Below are 20,811 nucleotides of genomic sequence, written 5' to 3'. Positions count from 1 at the left end.
ACACCAAGACAATTAAAAAATGCATTTTATTTGTCATTTTGACCATACAATGAGAATATATTAAGAATTAATCTTTGATTATTTCACTGTTTTTAAATTTGTTCTCTCGCTTTAGAAGCATAAAAAAAGTTTAACTTTGGAGAAGGAAATAAAGATGTACAAAGATCAGCAACAACAAACTTCCTGCCTCATTCAGTAACCGTGCTTCATGTCTCTACATATGAAGGGATCATCAAACAACACGACCAAGTTCAGGGCTTCTCGGCAGTAAAACACGAACAGGACTGGATTTAAGATTAAGGACACTTTTTTTTTTTCTTCTCCATTTGTTGAACCCTGAGTGACCAGCTGAGCGACGCTGCACAGAGATGTGCTTTCACTGCATCTGAATGTGAAAAGCCTACTGCTGTTGATATTTTGAGTAAAACAAATGTAATATGCTTACAAAGTGTGACTTAAAGGCAAATTTATACATCTCAAACACTGAAAATGGAATGTATGCTTGTATAGTCATTCCAAATAGAAACGCTATAACGACAAATTAGTTGAGCTGTTTGTTCAGTGTGGAGAGATTATATAAACACATGTGAAATTAAAAAGAAAAGTGGGAGTGCACGTCTGAAATGACTCTGGATTACTTTGAGTCCACACAGGAACATACAGGCCCAAACCGGTTCTGGATGAGGCTTTGTGCAAACCAAAGAACACCATGGCAACACTGAAGTACGGTGGTGGCAGCAGCATGCTGTGTGGCCATTTTGTTGCATTGCACACAACAGAAGACTTGCCACCTAACTCTTTCTCTTGACCTCAAATCTACAACTAAATGGTTGAAACTTGGAGACAGTTGGGTTCCAACAGGAAATGAATCTACAAGCATCAGAACAGGATTTAGAGTGAAAGGAGACAATATCGAGCTTCTGGAATGGTTCTGACTTCGACCCAAACAAGTCTATAATCTGTGCAAAGAAATCAAACAATTTGAATGAACTAAGGTTCACATCCAGCATTGTGTGGAGAGGGTCATAAGCCTTTCAAAAGAACAGATCTCCGCTCATGGGGTTTGTTTTTCTCAGTAGTGTATTTAAGTATTTAGACTTGAAAACCCCTGGTATAAATCCAATTTGATGATGAAAGCTAAAGCTATTATAAAACAAGCAAAATGAAGAAACGCAGACAGGCATCTCTTTAAATGTTCACTTATATGAGGCAGAAACGCCTGTGGTAATAATTTACATTTTTTTCTAAAACATCAAATCCTTCACAGTGAAGAGGACTGCTGTGCTTGTCATAATCAGTAATGAAAAATGCCATCATCAGAAAATATTTAGCACCTTATGAAAAGGGGAAAACACATTTTGCCTCACTAACAAACCATTTCCCATTTAAATAATACTAGAAAATGTTACTGTTACCTGTTTATATATATATCTCAAAAAAACTATTTTATATTTTAGCTTTGATGTTTGGTGTAAATCCCGATTATTGTTTTAAAAGCACTTTATTTTCTTCCCTTTTGTTATAGACTCAACTCCAGTCGGGTCTCTTCTCAAAATTAAATGAATAAAAAAACATCTAGCAGCACCGAGGCGATGTAGGTTTGACTCTAGCGTTTGACGACAGGAGACATCAGCAGAAGCACGTTTTTCACAGCTGTTCTGTTGACCTTTCACCTGTGCGTTCAGAAAACGTTACACCCTTGATGCTCTCTAGCATGACGTGATATGAAACTTTCACCCTGCCACATTTCAAATGAACTCCAGCCCTTCATACTTCACATCTCCCATCTTGGTCTCGGGCATCAGCAGCCGTCCGTCCAGTGTGAAAGCAATGATGTATGTGGCGATCCTGCCTGCGTCCTCCTCCGACTTCAGAGCCAGGACGACCTGGTCGTCGGTGTCGGGAACGAATTTGAACGAGGAGAAGCCGTGGGTGGGGTCGAAAGGTCCGACGCGCTGCGTGGTCACGTGTCTGAAGTCCGCGGTGCAGGACAGGAGGAGGTTGGTGGCTCGACGCTCGTCGGCCGCCTCCTCGTAGCGCTCGTGGCTGGCACGGCGAGGTAGGAAGAACCACCGCTGGAGGCGCTCGCTCCAAGCTGCCGATTCATGGATGAGGTAACCTGCGAAGCGCAAGAGGACTTCATTCAGACTTTACCCCGCTGACCGAACTTTGCCGCACGTCCACGTCATATGTTGAGTGGGACGATCGTTTCTAGTCACAAAACTGAATTAACTTTATCCAGGACCTTAAGGCAGAAACATTTCATTATGTCAAATACAGCGGGACAAATCCTTATTCTATGAATACATTTTTTTCATTTTGTGTCAGATAAACTCAACGGAAGCATCCATGAAAACCAAACATTACATTCCGCTTCCTACAAAAACATTTTTAATAAAATGTTTACACAGAAATTGGCTGGTGGCCTAGCAGCTTTCATCAGAAAGTTGTTCCTCAAGTTTTACAGCTTTGATCCTGGTGACCCCTGGCCAGCATGCTTCAAATGTTTTCCTGCTGCACACACCTAAATCCAATGAATGGACCATTGTTAAGCTTCTACAAAGCTTGCCAGGGGGTCGGGGGGGACTGACCTACTTATTTCAACCAGTCGTATTAAAGTAAAACATAAAAACACATGACTTCAGGAAGAAGCATAAATCCTGACAAGAACTTCTGTTTGTGAATGTGGGTAATGCTTCATCAAAACGGTATGATTCAAACTGGTGCTCCACAAGGCTCAGGTTCAGGTTTTAGTCTTTTCGCGCAAACATCGGATGGTATCGACGGCAGACATGCACCTGGTGGTTTGATCCCTGCAGCTCTCCGCAGGGCGGCGTAATAAGGCACCCAGTTTTCATGCTCCACGCCGCCTTTATAGTCGATCACTTTCACCCACTCGGGGTTGTTGTTGACGAATTCCCCGGACGTCGTCGTCCACTCTTTCCCCAGACCTCCAACGTACAGGTGCTCGTCCTTCACTGCCAGCCACTCCGCCTTGAATCCTGCACAGAAAATGAAAGCATCGACCATAACCACAAACAATTCTTTGGAAAAGTACTCCTCGCTCTTCAACTTATTGCTTCAAGAACAGACTTGAATAGACTGCGTGGGGCTTTGTGTGACAGACCAACCCAAACCAAATAACCGAAGTCAAAAGTAAGGAAGACAACTCTCGACTTTTCAAGTTTTCAAGAGACAGTCTGATGTTTTGTTGATTTTTAGTCAGTTCATACAATCATTTATAAACAACGACAAAAAAAAAAAAACACATGATAATATGAAGGTGCTTTTCTTTGACAGAGATCAGGCAGAGCTCAGAGTTAAAGGGAAGAAGGACGGAGCTAAATACCTGATAGTCCTCAGCTCAGAGGTTTGCTTTCCAACAGGACAACAAACCTAAACTGTGGAACGGTTTAGGTTGAGGCATATTCATGTGTACAATGGTCCATAAAAAGTTCAGGAGGTATGAACACAGTTGGAAGGTACTAAAGTTCTCAACTAAACGTTCAGCTTTTGTTTTTCTAAAAAGGAATTGTCGTCGATCTTTGGCGTTCCTCAGCCTTGGCACTGACCTTTAGACACGGAGCCGTCGCCATCAGGAAGTATCACCCAGGGAATGGCTCTGCTTCCCTCAATCCTGTACACCACGCCTGTGCGGTCATCCACACTGTAAAGGTGACCGTTGAAGGCCACCAGTTCTGACAGTTCCATTCCTGCAGGCACAGCGTTGCACCACATATTAATATGAACATGCACATCCGTATGTAGAAGCAGGATTTCAGTCACGTACCTCGTCCTTTCTCAGCCAGACTGCTCTCCAAGGTGAGTGTGTCCGCGTCCCACTCCACCTCCAGTCTGTCCGCGCTCTCTGAAACGGTCACATGGCCTCTTTTCATGTAGCTAAACCACGTCTGACCGTTGGAGCTTTGGGATGCCGTGTCCAGGTCGGCAATCACTCCTATACGGTAGCGAATGCCATGCGGTGTCCTCTCTGGTGGACTCAACGGGTATGTGTCATTGTAGGGCTTTTTCCTCTTTAGACACCAAGAGAGTCTTTGTGAACTCACATCCTCCTCTCTGCGAGTTTGAAAACTACCTCCGGTTGGTGCGTCTGCGTTCCCTACGGTCCGATGCAGGTACAGCATGAGCACCAAGGCCAGCAGGGCGGTCACAACTAATGCTCTCCATCTGGGATGGAAGCGCAGGTCGGAGGCAGTGGCCTGCGTCATGGACGCGAAGGCCAGGGGGAGGCCTCGAACCGCGAAACCGAAGGAGTTCATGGAAGTGTCGGGTTCATCCTTGGAGCCAGCTGTGGGTCGGAGATGAAAACTTCCACCGGCTGGAGAAGAAGAACAAGGAGAAACGTCAGCAGGCTTCCACAAAATGTAAAACCTAGTTGAAAAGTTTGAGGTTTTTTGAAGTATGAGACTACTTTCATAGCAGCTGGAAAAGAATATCAACTGGTAGGAGGGCAAGCTGCTAAAATGGGCTCTTGTTCCTATTGTTCCTTATTCACAACAGGGCTTTGTTGGGCTGAGCAGACCGCATACCAAACAGGAACAGAACTCCATGAACGTACCAAACCATCAGGAACAGAACCAGCACACCCTTCATTCGTTAACGTGTTGAACTGCTGTCAAGATTATACACTTGTCCTTATTTTTAAATCCATTTTATAATTTTTTACACTAATCTGTTGTACAAAATTCTCTCTCCTTGATTTAACTTTACTGTTTGTCCTGTGAAGTACCTTAAGACAGCTTAAAACGTTTAGTAGACTGTTATTCTCAAACTGTTTCATCTCCGTCAGAAACTTAAATAGGTAAAGAGTCGTGGTACCCGCTGAAAGAAGAGATCTGTTATTGTTTTGGGCCAAGGTGACCCTCCATGTTACTCCAAACAGCGACAAATAGAGCAAATCTTTGCCCAGCAATTTTGAATCTTCTGAACAATCTTTGACAATTTAAACATATACACTCTAAGCAGAATATTAATCCTAAAACAACTTAAAATTGTCAAGTGTATATGTATATACTGACTAGGTTCTACAAGATTTAAAAAAAAAAGGTTCACATGAATATTTGCCAAGAAGTCATCTGGGTGGAACAGATAATCTTACGTCACATAATTCCCCCGGTGCATCTGCCGCTTCTCTGTGAACGTGTTCGTGCTTGTCGACTCTTTAAACTGAGCACGCAAGGCTTGACAGAACAAACAGAGCTTTTTGTCGCTGCTGAATACATAACCCAGGCCACAGGCCAAAACTCAACCTTCTTGTGCGGTGTAAAAAATAATTATACTATTCACCCTTCCTTTGCCTCCTCTCCCCTGAACAGGCTGCTAGTATCACGTCGTTCTGCTCTGCACACATCCCTGGGAGAAACCCGCTTGTTCGGCCCTTGTGTTCGCATGAATAATTGAGTTCAGCGGTTCTTCTTTTACCCTTTTGTAGACCATCTCCGGTTTCACAGCCAAAACTAACTTGGTTTTCTTAGTACTGAAGAACTGTATTTCTAGTGTTGATATGAGAAAGTACAGCATACAGCTTATAGATGAATTTGATGCAAAAGTTAAAATTTTGATGTGAAATTAATTTTTCCCCACAAAATGGAGAAAAAGTTGCACTTTAAATCCTCTCAAACGCATTTTTAGGGACATGAAAAAGTAAAAGTGGACTCTTTTCTCAGGAAGTAAATGAAAACATGGCAAACTCCAACAAAGCCACAAAGAAAAAGAGAGGGAGTTAAATACCCTCATTTCCCCTTTTCCCTAAAAAGAGAGGGAAAAAACAAAATGATACAAGTAAAAAATGACCTCATTTAAGAAGAGATATACGTAAATAGTTTTTTAAGCATGTCTTGAATATTTTTGTCAACTTTTTGCATGCAGGGGATTTTCAGAAACCTAAAATATCGTTCATATTGAAGTGTGACGTAAGTATGGCGTCATCTGCGGTTTTAACTGCTTTACGCCGGTGGGACGTTACGTTACGTAAGGGGGCAGAAAGTTACGTCATCGAAGCGTTCACAACAGTTAATGTCGCGAATCGGCCGAGTGCTGCGAACTCTGTCAGACTATTTCAACTGTCGCTCGACAACTTTTGTCGCGTGTAAACGACGAGAAAATTAATTGGAACAATTCCACCGTGAGCTCGAGTCTGGGGTCACGTAAACCGGTGAAACGGTTCATAAACTTTGGCGGTGCGGGCTGAATTAGCCGGTTTAAACGAACGCAGATAAGCTCCTGAAAACCCCTAAGCCGAAATGTCCGGTGTTATGCCGACGCGGCCAAGCGTTTCACGCGGGCGGAGAGTTGTGTCTCCCCTACCTCTAAGACGTCTCGTTAGCCGCTCGGCTAACATCGGCTGGCGACAGCAAGTTGTAGACGTTTAAATTTCGCCCCGGTTCACCAAGGACGCTGCTCGTCAACTTGTCTATTCGCCCGACCCCGCGTCCCCCATTTCTGCCCCGGCAGCTCACCTGATGCGGAGGCTTCTCGCGACGCCCTGTTGGCCGGTGACGGTCTCCTCCTCCACCCGAGGAACCGCTGCTGGGACTCCCGACTGCACAGTGAGGGTTAAAGGGCGCCTAACCGCTCTTCAGCGTCATAGACAAAACATGGTGGTTTCTACGCAGCCACATCTGTGTGTTAAAACAGATAACAGACACTTAAAAGTCATTCTGGTCAAAATAAATAAATAAATAAATAAAATTTTAATAAAATAACAATATATATGTATTTAATTTTAATTGTTTATTTTTGTATTTAAAGTATAAAGTAAATCAATAAATTCAAAAAATCTCAATTGGGATCACTCTTCTTTTTTCAATTAAAGGGGCAATATAATGTATACAGTAGATTATATTGAGGAAAGCAACAACGTTGTTAAAGATGTTTGTATTTTGATAGTGGTTTTGGCTGCTATGTTTTGTTTGTACTCATGATCATTATTTACTGTTCTATTTCCAATCAGAAATAGAACAGTAAAGTCCAATGAATGCCAGCTTGGAAAGTCAGAGGTCAAAACCACCCTGAATTCTGTATCAAATGTCTACACAAATAGTTATAAACATTGCTGGTATGAAGCATTTATCACATTTGACAGAGGCACACATCATGCCATACAATTGTACATGTTTTTGCAATGTTTGCATAACCAAAACAGAGAAACGCATTGTTTTAAATTGTGAGCCTAATTACACATAAAACATCGAGAGTTGAAGGAATGCTACTTCTACTTCTGATGTTTTTCTCTACAGTACACAATCCGACTGTACTCCGTCCGTAGTTAGGTGGATGGTTAGAGAGAATAGTGTTATCATCTGATTGTAAATAGCACAGCAACAAATCTCATCGGATTTGAAACTACCATCTGCAATGATCTTATTTTGTTTGAGGTCGTTCCCAGACAAATCAAACGCACAGTGATATTTAACGTAGTTTGGTAAATTACCGTTTCATTAGATTTGTTTTATGAAGTCTGATATTAACAATTACAATACTAGTTTGTTTGTTAACCCTTACCAAACCAACTGTTCTTTGGATCACAGTTCAGCTGGATTAAAAGGTAATGAGCACTCTGAAATTATTATGAAATGATGAGTCACTGAATTCACAAACAGAAACAATCGACCACATGTTATCTTAAATATAAATATTTATTGTATTCTACGATGATGATGAAAACAGAACATGACGTAAATATTGTTAAAACAATGTGCGGTGCTACAATAATGCAGTGCAAATCAAAGTGTCACTGTTACGGTTTAATTTGAACCAAACCTCGTGTCTGGAAATCAAAATTCTGCAAATGCATATCGGGCTCAGGAACAGCTATAGACCATCATCATGTGTTACGTCAGAATTCTCCCGGGTCAGACCTCGGTGCAGAGCTGGAGGTTCAGGGAAAACGCTACCTTCATGTTGAATGATACGCAATTACTGTTTTACTGAAGATTGTCAAAGAAAAAGAAAACCAGCAGTAATCAGTCAGACTTACCCAGCCCAATCAGACTTATTTTTGAGCGGAGTAACAGTCCACTCAAAAATATTTAATGTGCAGTGGTATCATGCTTCATCACAACATCAACCTTCACAGCAGTGCAGCAATCTGTTAGCGGCCGAGCCTGAGAGGTGAATTCTGCCACGACGCACTGCAGTGAAGCGAAGGTGTTCCACACATCCAAAGCTCAGTCAGGACTTCTTGACGACGAACATTTGCAAATAATGTAAACTAAACCATCGGAACAACTGACGTCACCTGGATTTATCTCAAAATGACCAAAAAGAAGAACATTAACCACAGAGAAATGCTTATTTTCTCATTGTGGGTGAACTGGGACTGATCAGAGGTTTGTTGAACACTTCAGCTCTTCCCCATCATCTTCAGGAGGAGCTGCAGAGAAATGAAGCCATCAAAGTAAAGAGTTGCAGCTTTTGACGTTACAAGCGAAAGTTACAAGCTATTAAGTTGACATGTTCAGATGTCTCAACAGGTTCAACCTGTAGATGATAAGAGCGTTTTGTCATGAAATATACTTACATTGTGTTATGATATAAAGAACAGTTTAAATGTCTTTTAAAATTCCCTAAATTGCTGTTTATCAATAGTTCTCTGGTCTTTTTAAGGTCTTTTCTTTCTGACAAAATATGCAATATCTAACAAAACGGTTTAAGATTTTTCACATCTTGTCAGGTTACAACTACAAATTAAAATTTATTGAGCGTTTATATTATTAGTTCAAAGTCGTTTTGATGATGATATCAAAAAATATATAAAAAAATAGGACAATCCTGAAAAAACTGATTCGTGGCAACAAAAGTCTGGAATGAAAGTTCACTTAACATGCAGTCAAAGCATGAGATCAAAAGATAATCATCTGCTAGAAAGGCCTAGTCAAAGCCCAATCGTAAATAAAATGGAGATCTGTGTCACTGTTATGTTATTAACACTGGTGTCTCAGGATCAGCATAAAAATGTATTTTTTCCAGTTCTGTGATGCGACCGCGGATACAGCTAGCTGCCTTTTTTCACAACAGGAGAGGGTAAAGAAATAAAAAGTCTAGTTATGTTCAGAGCCAGCTAAACACTGACGAATTCACCATATTGACAAAATCCAACGTAACAGAACGTGAAGGTAGCGTGTACCTTGGTCAGGTGATAGTCTCCATCTACCAGCTGCTCAATGATACTAAAATGGTCTGTGTTCGCCACATCCTCCATGCTCACAGTCAGTCCTGCTGCTTCCAGAGCCTGAGAGACACAAACACAAGTCAGAGAAGTCAGTGACGAGAGCAATTATGTCTGGTTTCATTTCAGAGAGGCAGCTTGACATTTTCAAAACAGAATGAAGTAGAAATATGCTTCTGCCGTGCACGAAAATCTGAACAACAGAGAAAACGTTCCCGCGCCGTTCCCAGCAGTGTTTATTCTCGGCTGTGGCCACTAACTTTGTAGTATTCCTCTGACTGCTTGCGAAACTCCGGCGAGTCGTTCTGGGCGACGGCCACGACGATCTGACAGCCCGACGAGGATTGTTTGAGCTGAGGGACCAGCTGGCTAGGGCTGTTTCTCTCCGCCACCTCCCTGCGGACACAAAGGAATGACTGGCACCGGCTCGGCGCGGTTACAGAGACGCCAACGACGACATTGACCACCACAGCTTCCCGCATGATGCTCTCCAGCCGACACCATTTCAGGGAGAACCGGGACATAGAAGTCACAGCAGGAGTTCAAAACGTCTAAAATCAAATCTGCTTTTTTTTTTTTTTAAGCCTTAAATTAACCCTTTCAGCATCGACAGTAAAGTCAGTCATTAACTGGGACCAACCACTTTTTTTCTTTTTTTTGGGTGTATTTTCTCCCTCTGTTGATTCAGAACTGATGAAGTCAAGGAATCAATTAAGCAGAACCAGCCAATCGACTGAAAGATCTCAAAAAGCAACCAATTGTGTCCAGATCTGAGTTTATGATTTCATTTTTATTTTTGATTATCCCACTTAAGTCTGAGTAATTGGAAGGCCTTACTCATTTTGATTAGCTAATTCAACAATCTCATCTCTCATCTAATCATTTCTTACCTTTATAAACTTTAAACTCACTCAGAATGCATTGACTCAATCTGAAATCCATAGATTAAAACTGTCTGGACTATACAAAGAGGTGAAAGTTATCAATAATTACCGATCTGTTTTAAAGGGCCATTGGTTTATGATTCCCCTAGCAGGCAAATTTGCATTTTAAGCTTTTGAACAACTTTTCTGACTAACAGATGGGCCTGACAAAAGAGCACATTTTTGCTGGATGGATAAATTGTCCCAGAAATGATTGCAGTAAACTTAAATATTGCTGTTTTTGATGCAATATGTTCGTACTGGCATAGCAATAGAAGCTCGCCCTCTCAAAGACCAAAAAACTTTAATTTTATACAGAACCATCCATTGTGGACACATCCTCAGAAGACATTTCAGGTGTCCAAAATGACAAAAAAACAACCCAAAACAAATAAAAACCATATGCAACTGATGAAAATTGTCCTTCAAAAAATATTGATCATAACAAAGAAATGATCAAGCTCATTTCAATTAATAGTATAATTAGTTGATTGTTGCGACAGGCTTACCAATAAAAAGGTTTTATGAGAAATAAAAAGTAGATTGCTAGGAATAAATGTTTCCTCTTACCAACAGACTGAATGCTTTTTCCATCAGATACATTAGAATAGATTTAAATTATCAGCCTACTTATCTGCAAAACTCAAACTCTGCCAGCAGTTTCAAAGTTAACAGTGTGTAACAAGGATTCTGTGCTTGTAGAAAAGTCTTTTTTTCCCCCAAAGTGTGATTACTCCAAGAAATTGGAAAAGAGCAGCACATGGAACCTACTCGGTCATCTTCAGAGGCTCGTTGACGTACGTGGACAGGATGGGCAGCAGGTCGTATATGCCGCTCACAAGGAAAGCCCCTTGGAGGAAAATGAAAGCGACGGTGAACAAATGAAATCTGAGCCCATCTTTCTGAAGGCACCAGCGAGGCCGGCCTGATCCTCTGCGACGTACCTTTGATGTTTGGTGTGGCGCCGTACTGGGACCAGTCGGTGGAGAGCACCATAGCGGCCAGGTGGGCCCCTGCAGAGTGGCCACACAGGTACAGACCACTGAATAAGGAACCACAGAGAGCCTATTTAACACACCGGAGCTGATTCTGGTGAAAGCAACGTCCACCATGGTGAGCGACCTTCAAACTTTCCTATTAATACGTCTTTGTGTTTACCTGATGTGACAGTACTGCTGAATGACAGAAACAACGCTCCTGCGAACCTGAGACACCATCAGATCCATGTTACCTTAAAGGGAAGCACAGCACACAGATGACATTTCCGGCGCATCTCCTCAGATTAACTTTTTATCCACAGATCAGAAACGACTCTACCTTTGGGGGCAATGTCGTAGCCAACGGCAACCACAACCACGTCCTTATCAACGAGTGGGACAGCCATGAATCCAGACTCCTCTTTGCTGCAAAGTTTTTTTTCTTTTAACCCGACGTCTTCATTTACATTAGAAACTAAAGCATAGAGTGAGAAGCGGTACCTGAGGAACTGCCAGTAGCCTCCGTGGATGTAAATAACAAGGTTGACGTCTGAGAGAGAGAACATGCAGCCGGTTATTGGTTATCCGGGAGCAGATTCAGGACATCTGAAACACGGCTCCATACCCAAAGAGGCGGTCTTGGGGATGTACACGTCCAGTTTCTCTCCGTCTCCCTCTCCGTACGGAACATTGATTAGAGTTTGAGCCAGACTGCGGGCTCGCTCTGTACCTGAGGAGAGAACCGAATTCAAAGAATCGAAAAGAAAAGGATGGAAGAGACACCTTTAAAGCAAACGTTTCAAATCAATCTGGGAAATATGTAAAACGTAAATTATTTTAAATGGTTTGTATTTATTACACTTTTAACAAAGGGCATGATATGACCACATGTGGTGAGCATGTTGCTACAGTGTTTGGCTGCACAAGTAACAGAGAAATAGCTTATTATTAACCTGCGCTACTGACAGTAGTTATCCTGGTCACTGAACACATTATTCGAACTATTCCACCAGGTTTTAAACTTCAGACTGGTTACGGTGGGGGATGAGGTCACTCCTTCAGAGCGAACACCATAAACAGCAACATTTTGCTTTCATTCGTCCAGCAAATTTGTCCTGAATATCCACTAAAGGAAACCCAAGCATTATAGCTGAGCACTAAAGAGACAATATATCCATCATGGACTGAAGAGAGAGGTGTGGGTTTTCCTTCTGAACCTGTCAACTTGATTAAGGCTTCAAGAAAACTACCTTGGAGTGTATAAAGGAACGTACCAATCATTAGAGCTGTGCTCTTCTAACTGCGACAGGTTGGGGGAAAAAAATAAATAAATCAGTGCAATAAAATTTTACAATTTGGTGGACAAGTCTGTCGCCAGGCTGCTGCGAGAGTGTCAGGTTAATCGGTCTCTCTGAATTCTCCCTGGATGTGAGGTGTGTGTGCATGGTTATGTTAGCTGGAGATAGGCACCAGCACCCCTTGTCTAGGGACAAGGGTGTTAAAACATACATGAGAACAAGGGTGTTAGAATATGCATACATACATGAGAACAAGGGGGTGGGTGGAGGAAGAGTGGAAAGAAGGAAGGAAGGAGCATCTTACTATGTTAGATCTTCAATAAAAGCATATTTTAAATCTCTACAAATAAAACAAAAGACAATATAATGTAGTCATATGTTAGTGGTGAGTCTCTCAGTACTATAAGAAACAGCAGGCGTGTAGCATATGTGTGTGGTCAACATGTAAACCCAACTGTGGAAATACAATTACTGTTAATTCCTACTGTGTGATCAATCATGAACAATAAAAACCTAGACATGTTTTAGCTTAGCTAGCGCGTTTTAAGCTAATAAAATCACAGTCATTGCCTAAACCCCCCACACACACATCGCTTCAAACTTCCAAACTCGTTCATAACTATCCGACGGGGCTTTCAGATGCACTCAGATTTACGGATGCACAACATTGAGCGCAACACCGGCGCTCCGACCGGCAGCGCCGTCCGTCTGCCAGATTAAAAACAAAGTTACCGCGTCGCCGGTGAACAAACAAACCTTCCTTCAGAGCCTTGACGTGGGCCTTGATCACGTCGTCCGCCGCCATCCTGTGAGACCACCTGCTGGGTGAGTACTGCTTCTCGAGCTCCTGTTGACAGAAAGACGCTGCTGGGAGCCGCTACGCCGCCATGCGAGCTGGCACACCACCAGGCAGGGAGGGGTATAAACACAACAAACAGCGCCCTCTGCTGGCGACACGGCCGAACTGCATGTATGCTTGTTTATGAGATTGTTGTTGCGAATAATAATAATAATAATAATAATAATAATAATAATAATAATAATAATAATAATAATAATAATAATAATAATAATAATAATAATAATAATTTTCTTTGTTCTTTTTGTTTGCAGAGTGGAATGCGTCTGTATTGTTAAAATGCTCCATCTGATAAAGTTAGTAAATCATTAGTAAAGTTAATTAACATTTTCTCTAATCATTTGCAGGTTCCTTTAGTTCTGCTACCAACTGAGCTCCAATCATTTCTATAATCCTATCATTGAAGGGAGGCAATAAAGTTGTCTTGCCTCTGCCTTACTCACTGAATCAGAAGAGCAGAATGAATGATCATCTAAAGGGAGTGGAGCTTGGAGGAAATTCTTTTCTCTGTGATAGCAGTTACCTCAGAGGAAACTTTCTTTTGTCATTTCTTTGCACCGAAAAAGGTTTCACAGGAAAGACTATTGCTGCAACTGAAACTGCACCCAAATCACACTTATCAAATCATCACAAGCTTCAACAGAAAGCTCCGGCTTTCCAACAACTGGATTAAGGAGAAGTTATCTTCGTTAATGAAGACCGGGACATTTTGGAAGTATTGGCCCTGACTTCTGTTGGAATATTTCAAAATGTCTATTTAACTTTCCTCTTTTTTATCCTCCAAGGATCCCTGGAAGATTTTGTGTCTACTTTAGCTGCTTGTCCCTCATTTTCTGGTCTTTTAATATTACATAAGTGCAGGTTGTTGAGTTATTTGTTTTGGTAAGCCATTTATCTCCAAGCTATAAGTCACTCAAGGAGAAACACTGTTAAATACTCAGCAGAGACAACTGTAACTCAGAACTTCAGGCATTTTTTACTAGCAGTTTGTCACATTTCATTCATTTTTTTTAATATTATATTTAGAAAAATGAAATCAGTAATATATGGCATGGATCAAAGTTTTTGTTTAGCTCCAACAATGTGATTCTCAACCAACTAAAATAATTCAAACTATTTTAAAAACTATTGAAAATATTTTATTTATTTATTTTTCTTGTATTTATTTATTCATATTCCTCTTTTTAAAATAAAGATATTGCTTTTTGGGATAAAAGTGATTCCGTCTGTTTTCGGTTCTTTACTTTAAATACTCTGAACTCTACAGAGTCACATGGCTGACTAATCTGAACTATTTGCACAACCAGTAAAAACACTGAGCAAAGTCATCAGTCTGATCACTGGGAATCTTTGCTCAAAGGTTGTCGAAGCCGATCAATTGAAATAAACATATCACGTTCATAAATCTTTCCCTTTGTTTTGTTAATCAAACGAGAATGAAAACCTCATTTGTATCTAAAAACTCTATAAACAGTCAAATCACAGCTCATAGTGATCTGAACTCCTCCAGCTTCACATTATCTTCTATCTCCTGTCAGCAACCAAAGCACAAAAGGATAAAGTCGAAAACTCTTACGTCTTTCTTCATTTCTGTCCAGTGCATCGTTTACTTAGACGGAATACCTCGGATTGCTGCGAAGGAGTGAATCTGACCAGCATGTGCTGAGGATCTGAACTTTAGACTGCAGAGTCCCGCTGTGTAAACACACTGTTCACGGCTGCACAACACCTTTTGCTTGGTTAGTGTTTTATCAGGCTGGAGTTTGGACAACAGGGAAAGAGAAAACAAAAGAGGAACAGACGATTGTGGCAGTTTCTGTTCTCTTCTCAACTTGCAGCTGCATCTCAGGAACTGAGAATGTAATGTAACCTGATATCCAGCAATTTTTAGAGAGACCAACTAACCTAACAGTATTGTTTGCATGCACAGGGAGAACATGCCAAATACACTCAGAAAGACCCCAGGCTGCCATTTGAACCCATGACTCTCTTGCTGCAAGCCTTTGTAAATGATATGTTGTTTATATAGATTTTCTACAAAGCCTTAAATTATGGTAACAGAAACAATATCACCCTGTACTGTTGCATTGTTTGTGTGCTATTTTAGCTGCTATGCCTTTTACATATATGTCTGTTATAAGTTTCTCGTTTAAGTGATTTTTCTTTGTAAGGATTACTGGGAGTTGCTGTAAAGGGATTAGATTAACACGCTAAAATCCATTCTTGAACAGTAGTCATAGGGATTCGTTTGAGAGCGGAAAAAATTTGGTTCTTCTGAGAGCTAAGAGAATCGGATCTTGGAAAGGGTCTACAATTCCCACCACACACAAAAAACCCGTCATACTGTAATGAAAAAAAAGAAGAAGCTTTGTAATTTGATTGGTCAGTAGTGGCGGGAGCCCGCCCAGCTGCAGCTGACAGCCGGAGCTGATTGGTCCGCAGTGACACGTGACAATAAGGCTATTGGTGGAGATGTAGGATAAATGGCCAACAATAGCGCGCCTCATTCAAAGACTTTCCATACATCCTGAGTTAGCAACAAGGAGCATAGCGTCTTTGTATTTTAACTTATATTTATTGTAATATATTATTAAGTGTGTATTTAAATCAAAATGGACTTCTTCGACTCGCCAGTTTGTCCAATCAGGCTACAAAATTCGCCGAGGAAATCCCGAGGACAGATTCAGGTTCGTATCAGCTGGAAAAAAAACCTAAAATGTATCAAAAATCGAGTGAAATCCAGCTGTGGATGTAAAAGGAGTCTAATCCTCTTCCTGTGTTTAACAGTTACACAATTGTCCTTGTTTTTAGATTATATTTGGGCCGATGTTTTCAGGCAAAAGGTGAGTTGTTCTTTTATGACCTTTACCACAAAGTGTGTGATTTATATATATATGTATATATATATAGCTTTAATTGATGTGCTTGTTCAGTTTTACCCATCCTCGGTGTTCAAAATGAGGATGATCTCTGCTTTGATTTCCGCTTCAACGCCGCCATCCCGCCAATTCTGCTTTGTTTACTGTTCTGCCATTCATTCTCATCCTTCTTGTGCAAAACACACAATTGCTATGCTTTTACATCAAATTGGCAAGTTCTTTAGGACTTAAAAGAGATCTATATTTTATATTTGTATTTATTTAGATTGCACTGCATTACAACAAACGTGATCTCCAGACACTTCGGTCTAAATTCATCACATTTAAACAAGTGCAATCATATGATCAAGTGCAGATCTTGTTACTCACAGCACAGTTATATTATTATTATATAGTTGAATCAAGAATAATTAAAAAAAAATAATTATGTAAACGATTGTCCCAACTCTAATACGTCTTTGTTGACCAGTGTCTTGGTCACAGTGTTGATTATTCTGCTTTTAATGAATGAATTTGCAGCACTGAACTGCTGAGAAGAGTGCGCCGTTTCCAGGTGGCCCAGTACAAATGTTTGGTCATCAAATATGCCAAAGACATCCGGTATTCAGACTCTGGCGTGGCCACACATGACAAGTAAGCTTCTGTTTTTGTTTTACAAATATTTTTTAATCTTCGAGTATAAAACTTGATGCGATGAAGACTATGAGGAAGAAAAAAATACACCAAATCGTAATGCAGTGGAGATTCAGCATGTTTTGTGCCTTCTGTACGTACCACAATGTATGCATTATTATTGTTATTATTATTAACATTAGTATTGTTATTATCATGAATAAATGCATATAGCTTAAAGTTCAGAAATCAGTGGCTGCTGATGAAAACAGTTTGGCAGAAATAACTGAGCCTGAGTTGACCCCTGCTGGTGATATTCCTCAATCACAGCAACTTTTCCTGTCACATGTCACTGACCACTAGATTAAAATGAGTATGCTTGATGACAAATATTAAATTTGACAGCTATTAATACTCCATTATTACAGAACCGCTTGTCAAATTCTTGATGAAAAGCAGAGACCTGGCTTTTCCTGGCCGAAGTCGTTATCTGCTTTTCTTTGAGGTCTGACCTCAGTGACCTCAGTCGTAACTACAACCACCATCTCCCCTGAGATGTACTAGTTTTCCATTAAAATGAAAATGTTCTAGCTATTGCATACAAACATGTATGTTTATGGCCTTCAATTGATTTCGATCCTTGGTGCACTTTTAGTAAAAGATGACAAAATAAAGCGAATAGACTGCATCAGATCATCCTTGTGGGGTGTGACCTTCACGATGAAGCATTTACAAACAAAAGCAATCATTTTATTAAGATAAAACCACACACCTTAATTTTTTCCCATTTGTACTGCTTGACCATATTAATGTTCTTTGGTAAATGTCATTCATTTTGATAAATTGTTTTGTTTTTTTTGCCATGTCCCAGCTGTAGTTACTGAATTAAAAAATTCAGCATGTGAAAAAAAAATCAACTACTGCTTTGTTTCAGAACGTTAAAGGCAGAAAATTCTCGAGTTTCCATTTCGTAATGAAACCTTGTTCTGCTGAATCTTGCTGCCGTTTCAGAAACACCATGGAGGCCGTGCCTGCCACCTGTCTGGGAGACGTTCGCTCCGCCGCTCTGAATGCCTGCGTCATTGGGATCGATGAAGGACAGTTTGTAAGTTTGTTTGCAAATAATCTCCTTTTAGCCTTCAATCACCTTAACAAAAATCAACACCTTTGGGGAAGAAAAACATGTTTGTGTTTTGACAGATGACACAAAAGTGTAACTCTTTTTGGAAAGTGATCTACGTAAAACTGAAATGGCCTTTCAGTCAAACACAGCGGTGGTAGTGTGATGATCTGGGAAACACTTTGGCTTTAGTCTCCAATGGCACAATTTGTAACTCCACCACTGCATTGCATGGAAAACAAACAAAGGGTTAGGACTGGCCTAGTTAAAGTCCACCTTCAGATCCAAATGAGATGCTGCGGCACCACTTCAGATGGTTCAAAGCCCTCCATAGTTGCTGAAATAAACAAACTGTGGAAACCAGAGCGTGTCAGTACTCCTGTAGAAAGTTGTGAAATCAGCCATGGAGTGGTGAGTTGGTCATCATCTGATGAATTGTGACATAAAACCACAAGATGGAGATAAGCAAACAGACGGGAGGAGAACCCGAAGACAAAATGACGGAGAACGTGTCGAAAAGCTGGTGTTAAAGGTGCTACACTGTAGTGGCTTTTAAATCATGTTGCGTCAACTTTGTCTTTAGTTGTTTTGAAACCGTAACTTTTATCTACGCCACCTGTTTCCTGGTTTTGGTCAGATAGTTGTAATATACAGTAGGTTAGTTAATTTTTGTTTATAATGCACCAAGTGAGGGCAAATATAACCTCAAGGCAAACAGGTGAAATCCATCACTGGAATGATCAACCATCTTCATCCACAAAAGAAAACACGGTAGATTTAAGAAGCACTGATCCAAATGCACCTTCTGTGGGCAAACGGGCTTGTTTTGCTGTATTTCTGTCGTAACGGTGACGTTCGTCACACAGTTTAAAAATGTCGAGTTCCACGTGAGCGAGACAAACCACCCGTTTCTGACCTGCTCCGTTTCCTGGATGTAGTTTCCGGACACCGTGGAGTTTTGTGAGGAGATGGCCAATTTAGGGAAGACGGTCATCGTGGCTGCGCTGGACGGGACGTTCCAGAGGAAGGTGGGTGCTGACGCATGCTGGGCACATGTCACAAAACGTCCCACATAATGAACTTTTTTTTTCCTTTTTTTTTTTTAAGACGCAATACAAACAATCAGCTGCAACAGCAGATGAACGAGTGTGCTCATTATTCCACACACAATAGCGCCTTTCTTGTGATTGTGATGCTGTTGAGTCGCCATTCTTTTAGTGCTAGGCCATGTTTCTATGTCGTCTTTTGCGGTTTGTTTCTTCCTGCCTCTCTTTTTCTTATTTGTACCATTTCTTTCTTATATTTAGGATGATGCGACTTATAACCTGTCAGATGTTCTGCATCTTCCTTTATGATTTTTCTCTCTCAAACTGAATTCCAGCCTTTTGGAAACATTCTGAACCTGGTCCCTCTGGCAGAAAGTGTGGTGAAGCTCCACGCCGTCTGCATGCAGTGCTACAAAGAAGCCGCCTACACCAAGAGGCTCGGAGCAGAGAAGGAGGTGAGGAGACCGGGCAAACGGACCGGCTCATCTTAATGAGTTTTGGTCAAAGTGGAGCAGATCGTTTTACATTTGGTTGTCAAACCCAACTGGACTGACTCCTCCTCCACAGGTGGAGGTGATCGGCGGTGCTGACAAGTACCAGGCGGTGTGCAGAACGTGCTACGGCGGTCTGGTGGTGGACAAAGAGAACAGCTCCGCCGTCAGGACCGAAACGCCGCTTCACGTGCCGACGGGAAAACTCGCCGACCCCAGCGTTCCCCGGAAACTGTTCTCCCCTCTGCACCTCTGAGCAGGAAACATAAGACTTGAAGCATCAATTTGAACAATCTGCTGTGTGTGAGATGTGTGTCCAGTTGTATTTGTTTTTCTTGAGTTTTTTGATTTTGTGATGAATTAACATCGCGACTCAATATTCTAAACTTTGTCTGAATGATGGGATGTTTTGAATGCTTGAAAGACATCAAGTACTTTATGTTTGCATGATTTGCAACAACTTACTATTTAATAAACATTTTTGTTTAATTCTGATAGTTTTGGTGTGGTATTGCCTCGTGGGATATAAAATCTTAAATTCTCTTTAAGGGAAAAAATTTTTCTGTCAAATCCAGAAGACATCCGTTTTATTCTGCGTTTGACGTCAGAAATTGTATAATAAACTCAGATCTGACACTTTTATTGCTTTTTGTCTAAGTACTTTTGACAGTGGCTGTACCGCCATTACTTACTTTCGTTTGACCTCTTCACCCAGAGATGTGTAATCCAACGCCTCACTTCAGCAAAGTGGGGATAAAAATAACCGGTTTAAATCTTAGCGACCCACCACACTGCAGCGAGCCGCTGGTTTGCAGTGAGCAGGGTCGAAAACTTAATGTCTGAAATAGGAACAGATTTTGACTTCCTCGTCTAATCACTCTGAATTTGACCTTGGCCTCCTTTGCCGGGTATAGTTTTCATCGCTTTTGCATTTAAAGTCTTGAGTTGTGTAATGTACTGTAGAAGTACATGATGCAAAATTGGACATTTTGACCTCCATCTTAAAAATATAAAATACAGAATGTTAAAATTCATTTTCATAATATAATTAGCTGGTACTTGCTGGTTAAGCAGCTGGTGTAGCTAGCCTGCAGCTAGCCAAGTGATGTGTGGCTCTACTACACAAACACAGCTTTAGTTTGAGTTTTTACAATCTGACATTGAGACAAAGCATAGTGACGTTCTTTCAGTCAGCAGTGTTCCACACAACTGGGGAAAACTTTTTCTGACATCTCAAGATTTTATGCTGAGTTGGCTTGACCATTGCCTTCCTATGCAACAGTATATTATTTCATCTAACCTCTCTGCTCCGTCTGGGATTCCTCCCATTGAAGTGGATTTCTCCCATCAGGCAAGTCATCGTGAGCGATGATGTTGCGTTTCTACGCTGTTCTTGTCTGCCTGTAGCTTTTGCAA

At 41.0% G+C, this 20,811-nt stretch overlaps 3 protein-coding genes across 3 annotated transcripts; 1 reads left to right on the top strand and 2 right to left on the bottom strand.

The window, feature by feature from the left end:
- Nucleotides 1-7: 7 nt before the first annotated feature.
- On the bottom strand, nt 8-6,683 carry cant1b (calcium activated nucleotidase 1b). The gene is made up of 5 exons (XM_055040848.1): nt 6,480-6,683; nt 3,791-4,339; nt 3,573-3,713; nt 2,799-3,002; nt 8-2,119 (listed from the first exon to the last, which is right to left on the bottom strand). Exons 2-5 carry the CDS (start codon nt 4,278-4,280, stop codon nt 1,749-1,751), a joined length of 1,206 nt encoding a protein of 401 aa, XP_054896823.1. The 5' UTR covers nt 4,281-4,339; nt 6,480-6,683; the 3' UTR covers nt 8-1,748.
- Nucleotides 6,684-7,639: 956 nt separating this feature from the next.
- Nucleotides 7,640-14,962, bottom strand: afmid (arylformamidase). The gene is made up of 11 exons (XM_055040849.1): nt 14,824-14,962; nt 13,145-13,235; nt 11,716-11,820; nt 11,592-11,640; nt 11,431-11,516; nt 11,272-11,344; nt 11,058-11,155; nt 10,885-10,963; nt 9,451-9,586; nt 9,149-9,253; nt 7,640-8,395 (listed from the first exon to the last, which is right to left on the bottom strand). The coding sequence occupies exons 1-11, from the start codon at nt 14,848-14,850 to the stop codon at nt 8,366-8,368; spliced, it is 879 nt and encodes a 292-aa protein (XP_054896824.1). The 5' UTR covers nt 14,851-14,962; the 3' UTR covers nt 7,640-8,365.
- A 786-nt stretch (nt 14,963-15,748) lies between these two features.
- On the top strand, nt 15,749-19,890 carry tk1 (thymidine kinase 1, soluble). Its single transcript, XM_055040799.1, has 7 exons — nt 15,749-15,934; nt 16,059-16,090; nt 16,646-16,759; nt 17,750-17,843; nt 18,797-18,886; nt 19,240-19,359; nt 19,472-19,890. Exons 1-7 carry the CDS (start codon nt 15,860-15,862, stop codon nt 19,649-19,651), a joined length of 705 nt encoding a protein of 234 aa, XP_054896774.1. The 5' UTR covers nt 15,749-15,859; the 3' UTR covers nt 19,652-19,890.
- Nucleotides 19,891-20,811: the final 921 nt, after the last annotated feature.

Source organism: Poeciliopsis prolifica, unplaced genomic scaffold (genome assembly GCF_027474105.1).
Source record: "Poeciliopsis prolifica strain line A6 unplaced genomic scaffold, Auburn_PproV2 SCAFFOLD016, whole genome shotgun sequence".
In the NCBI taxonomy this organism is placed as follows: Eukaryota; Metazoa; Chordata; class Actinopteri; order Cyprinodontiformes; family Poeciliidae; genus Poeciliopsis; species Poeciliopsis prolifica.
Note: the sequence above shows the minus strand (reverse complement) of the source record. Positions and strands in the feature narration are given on the sequence as shown.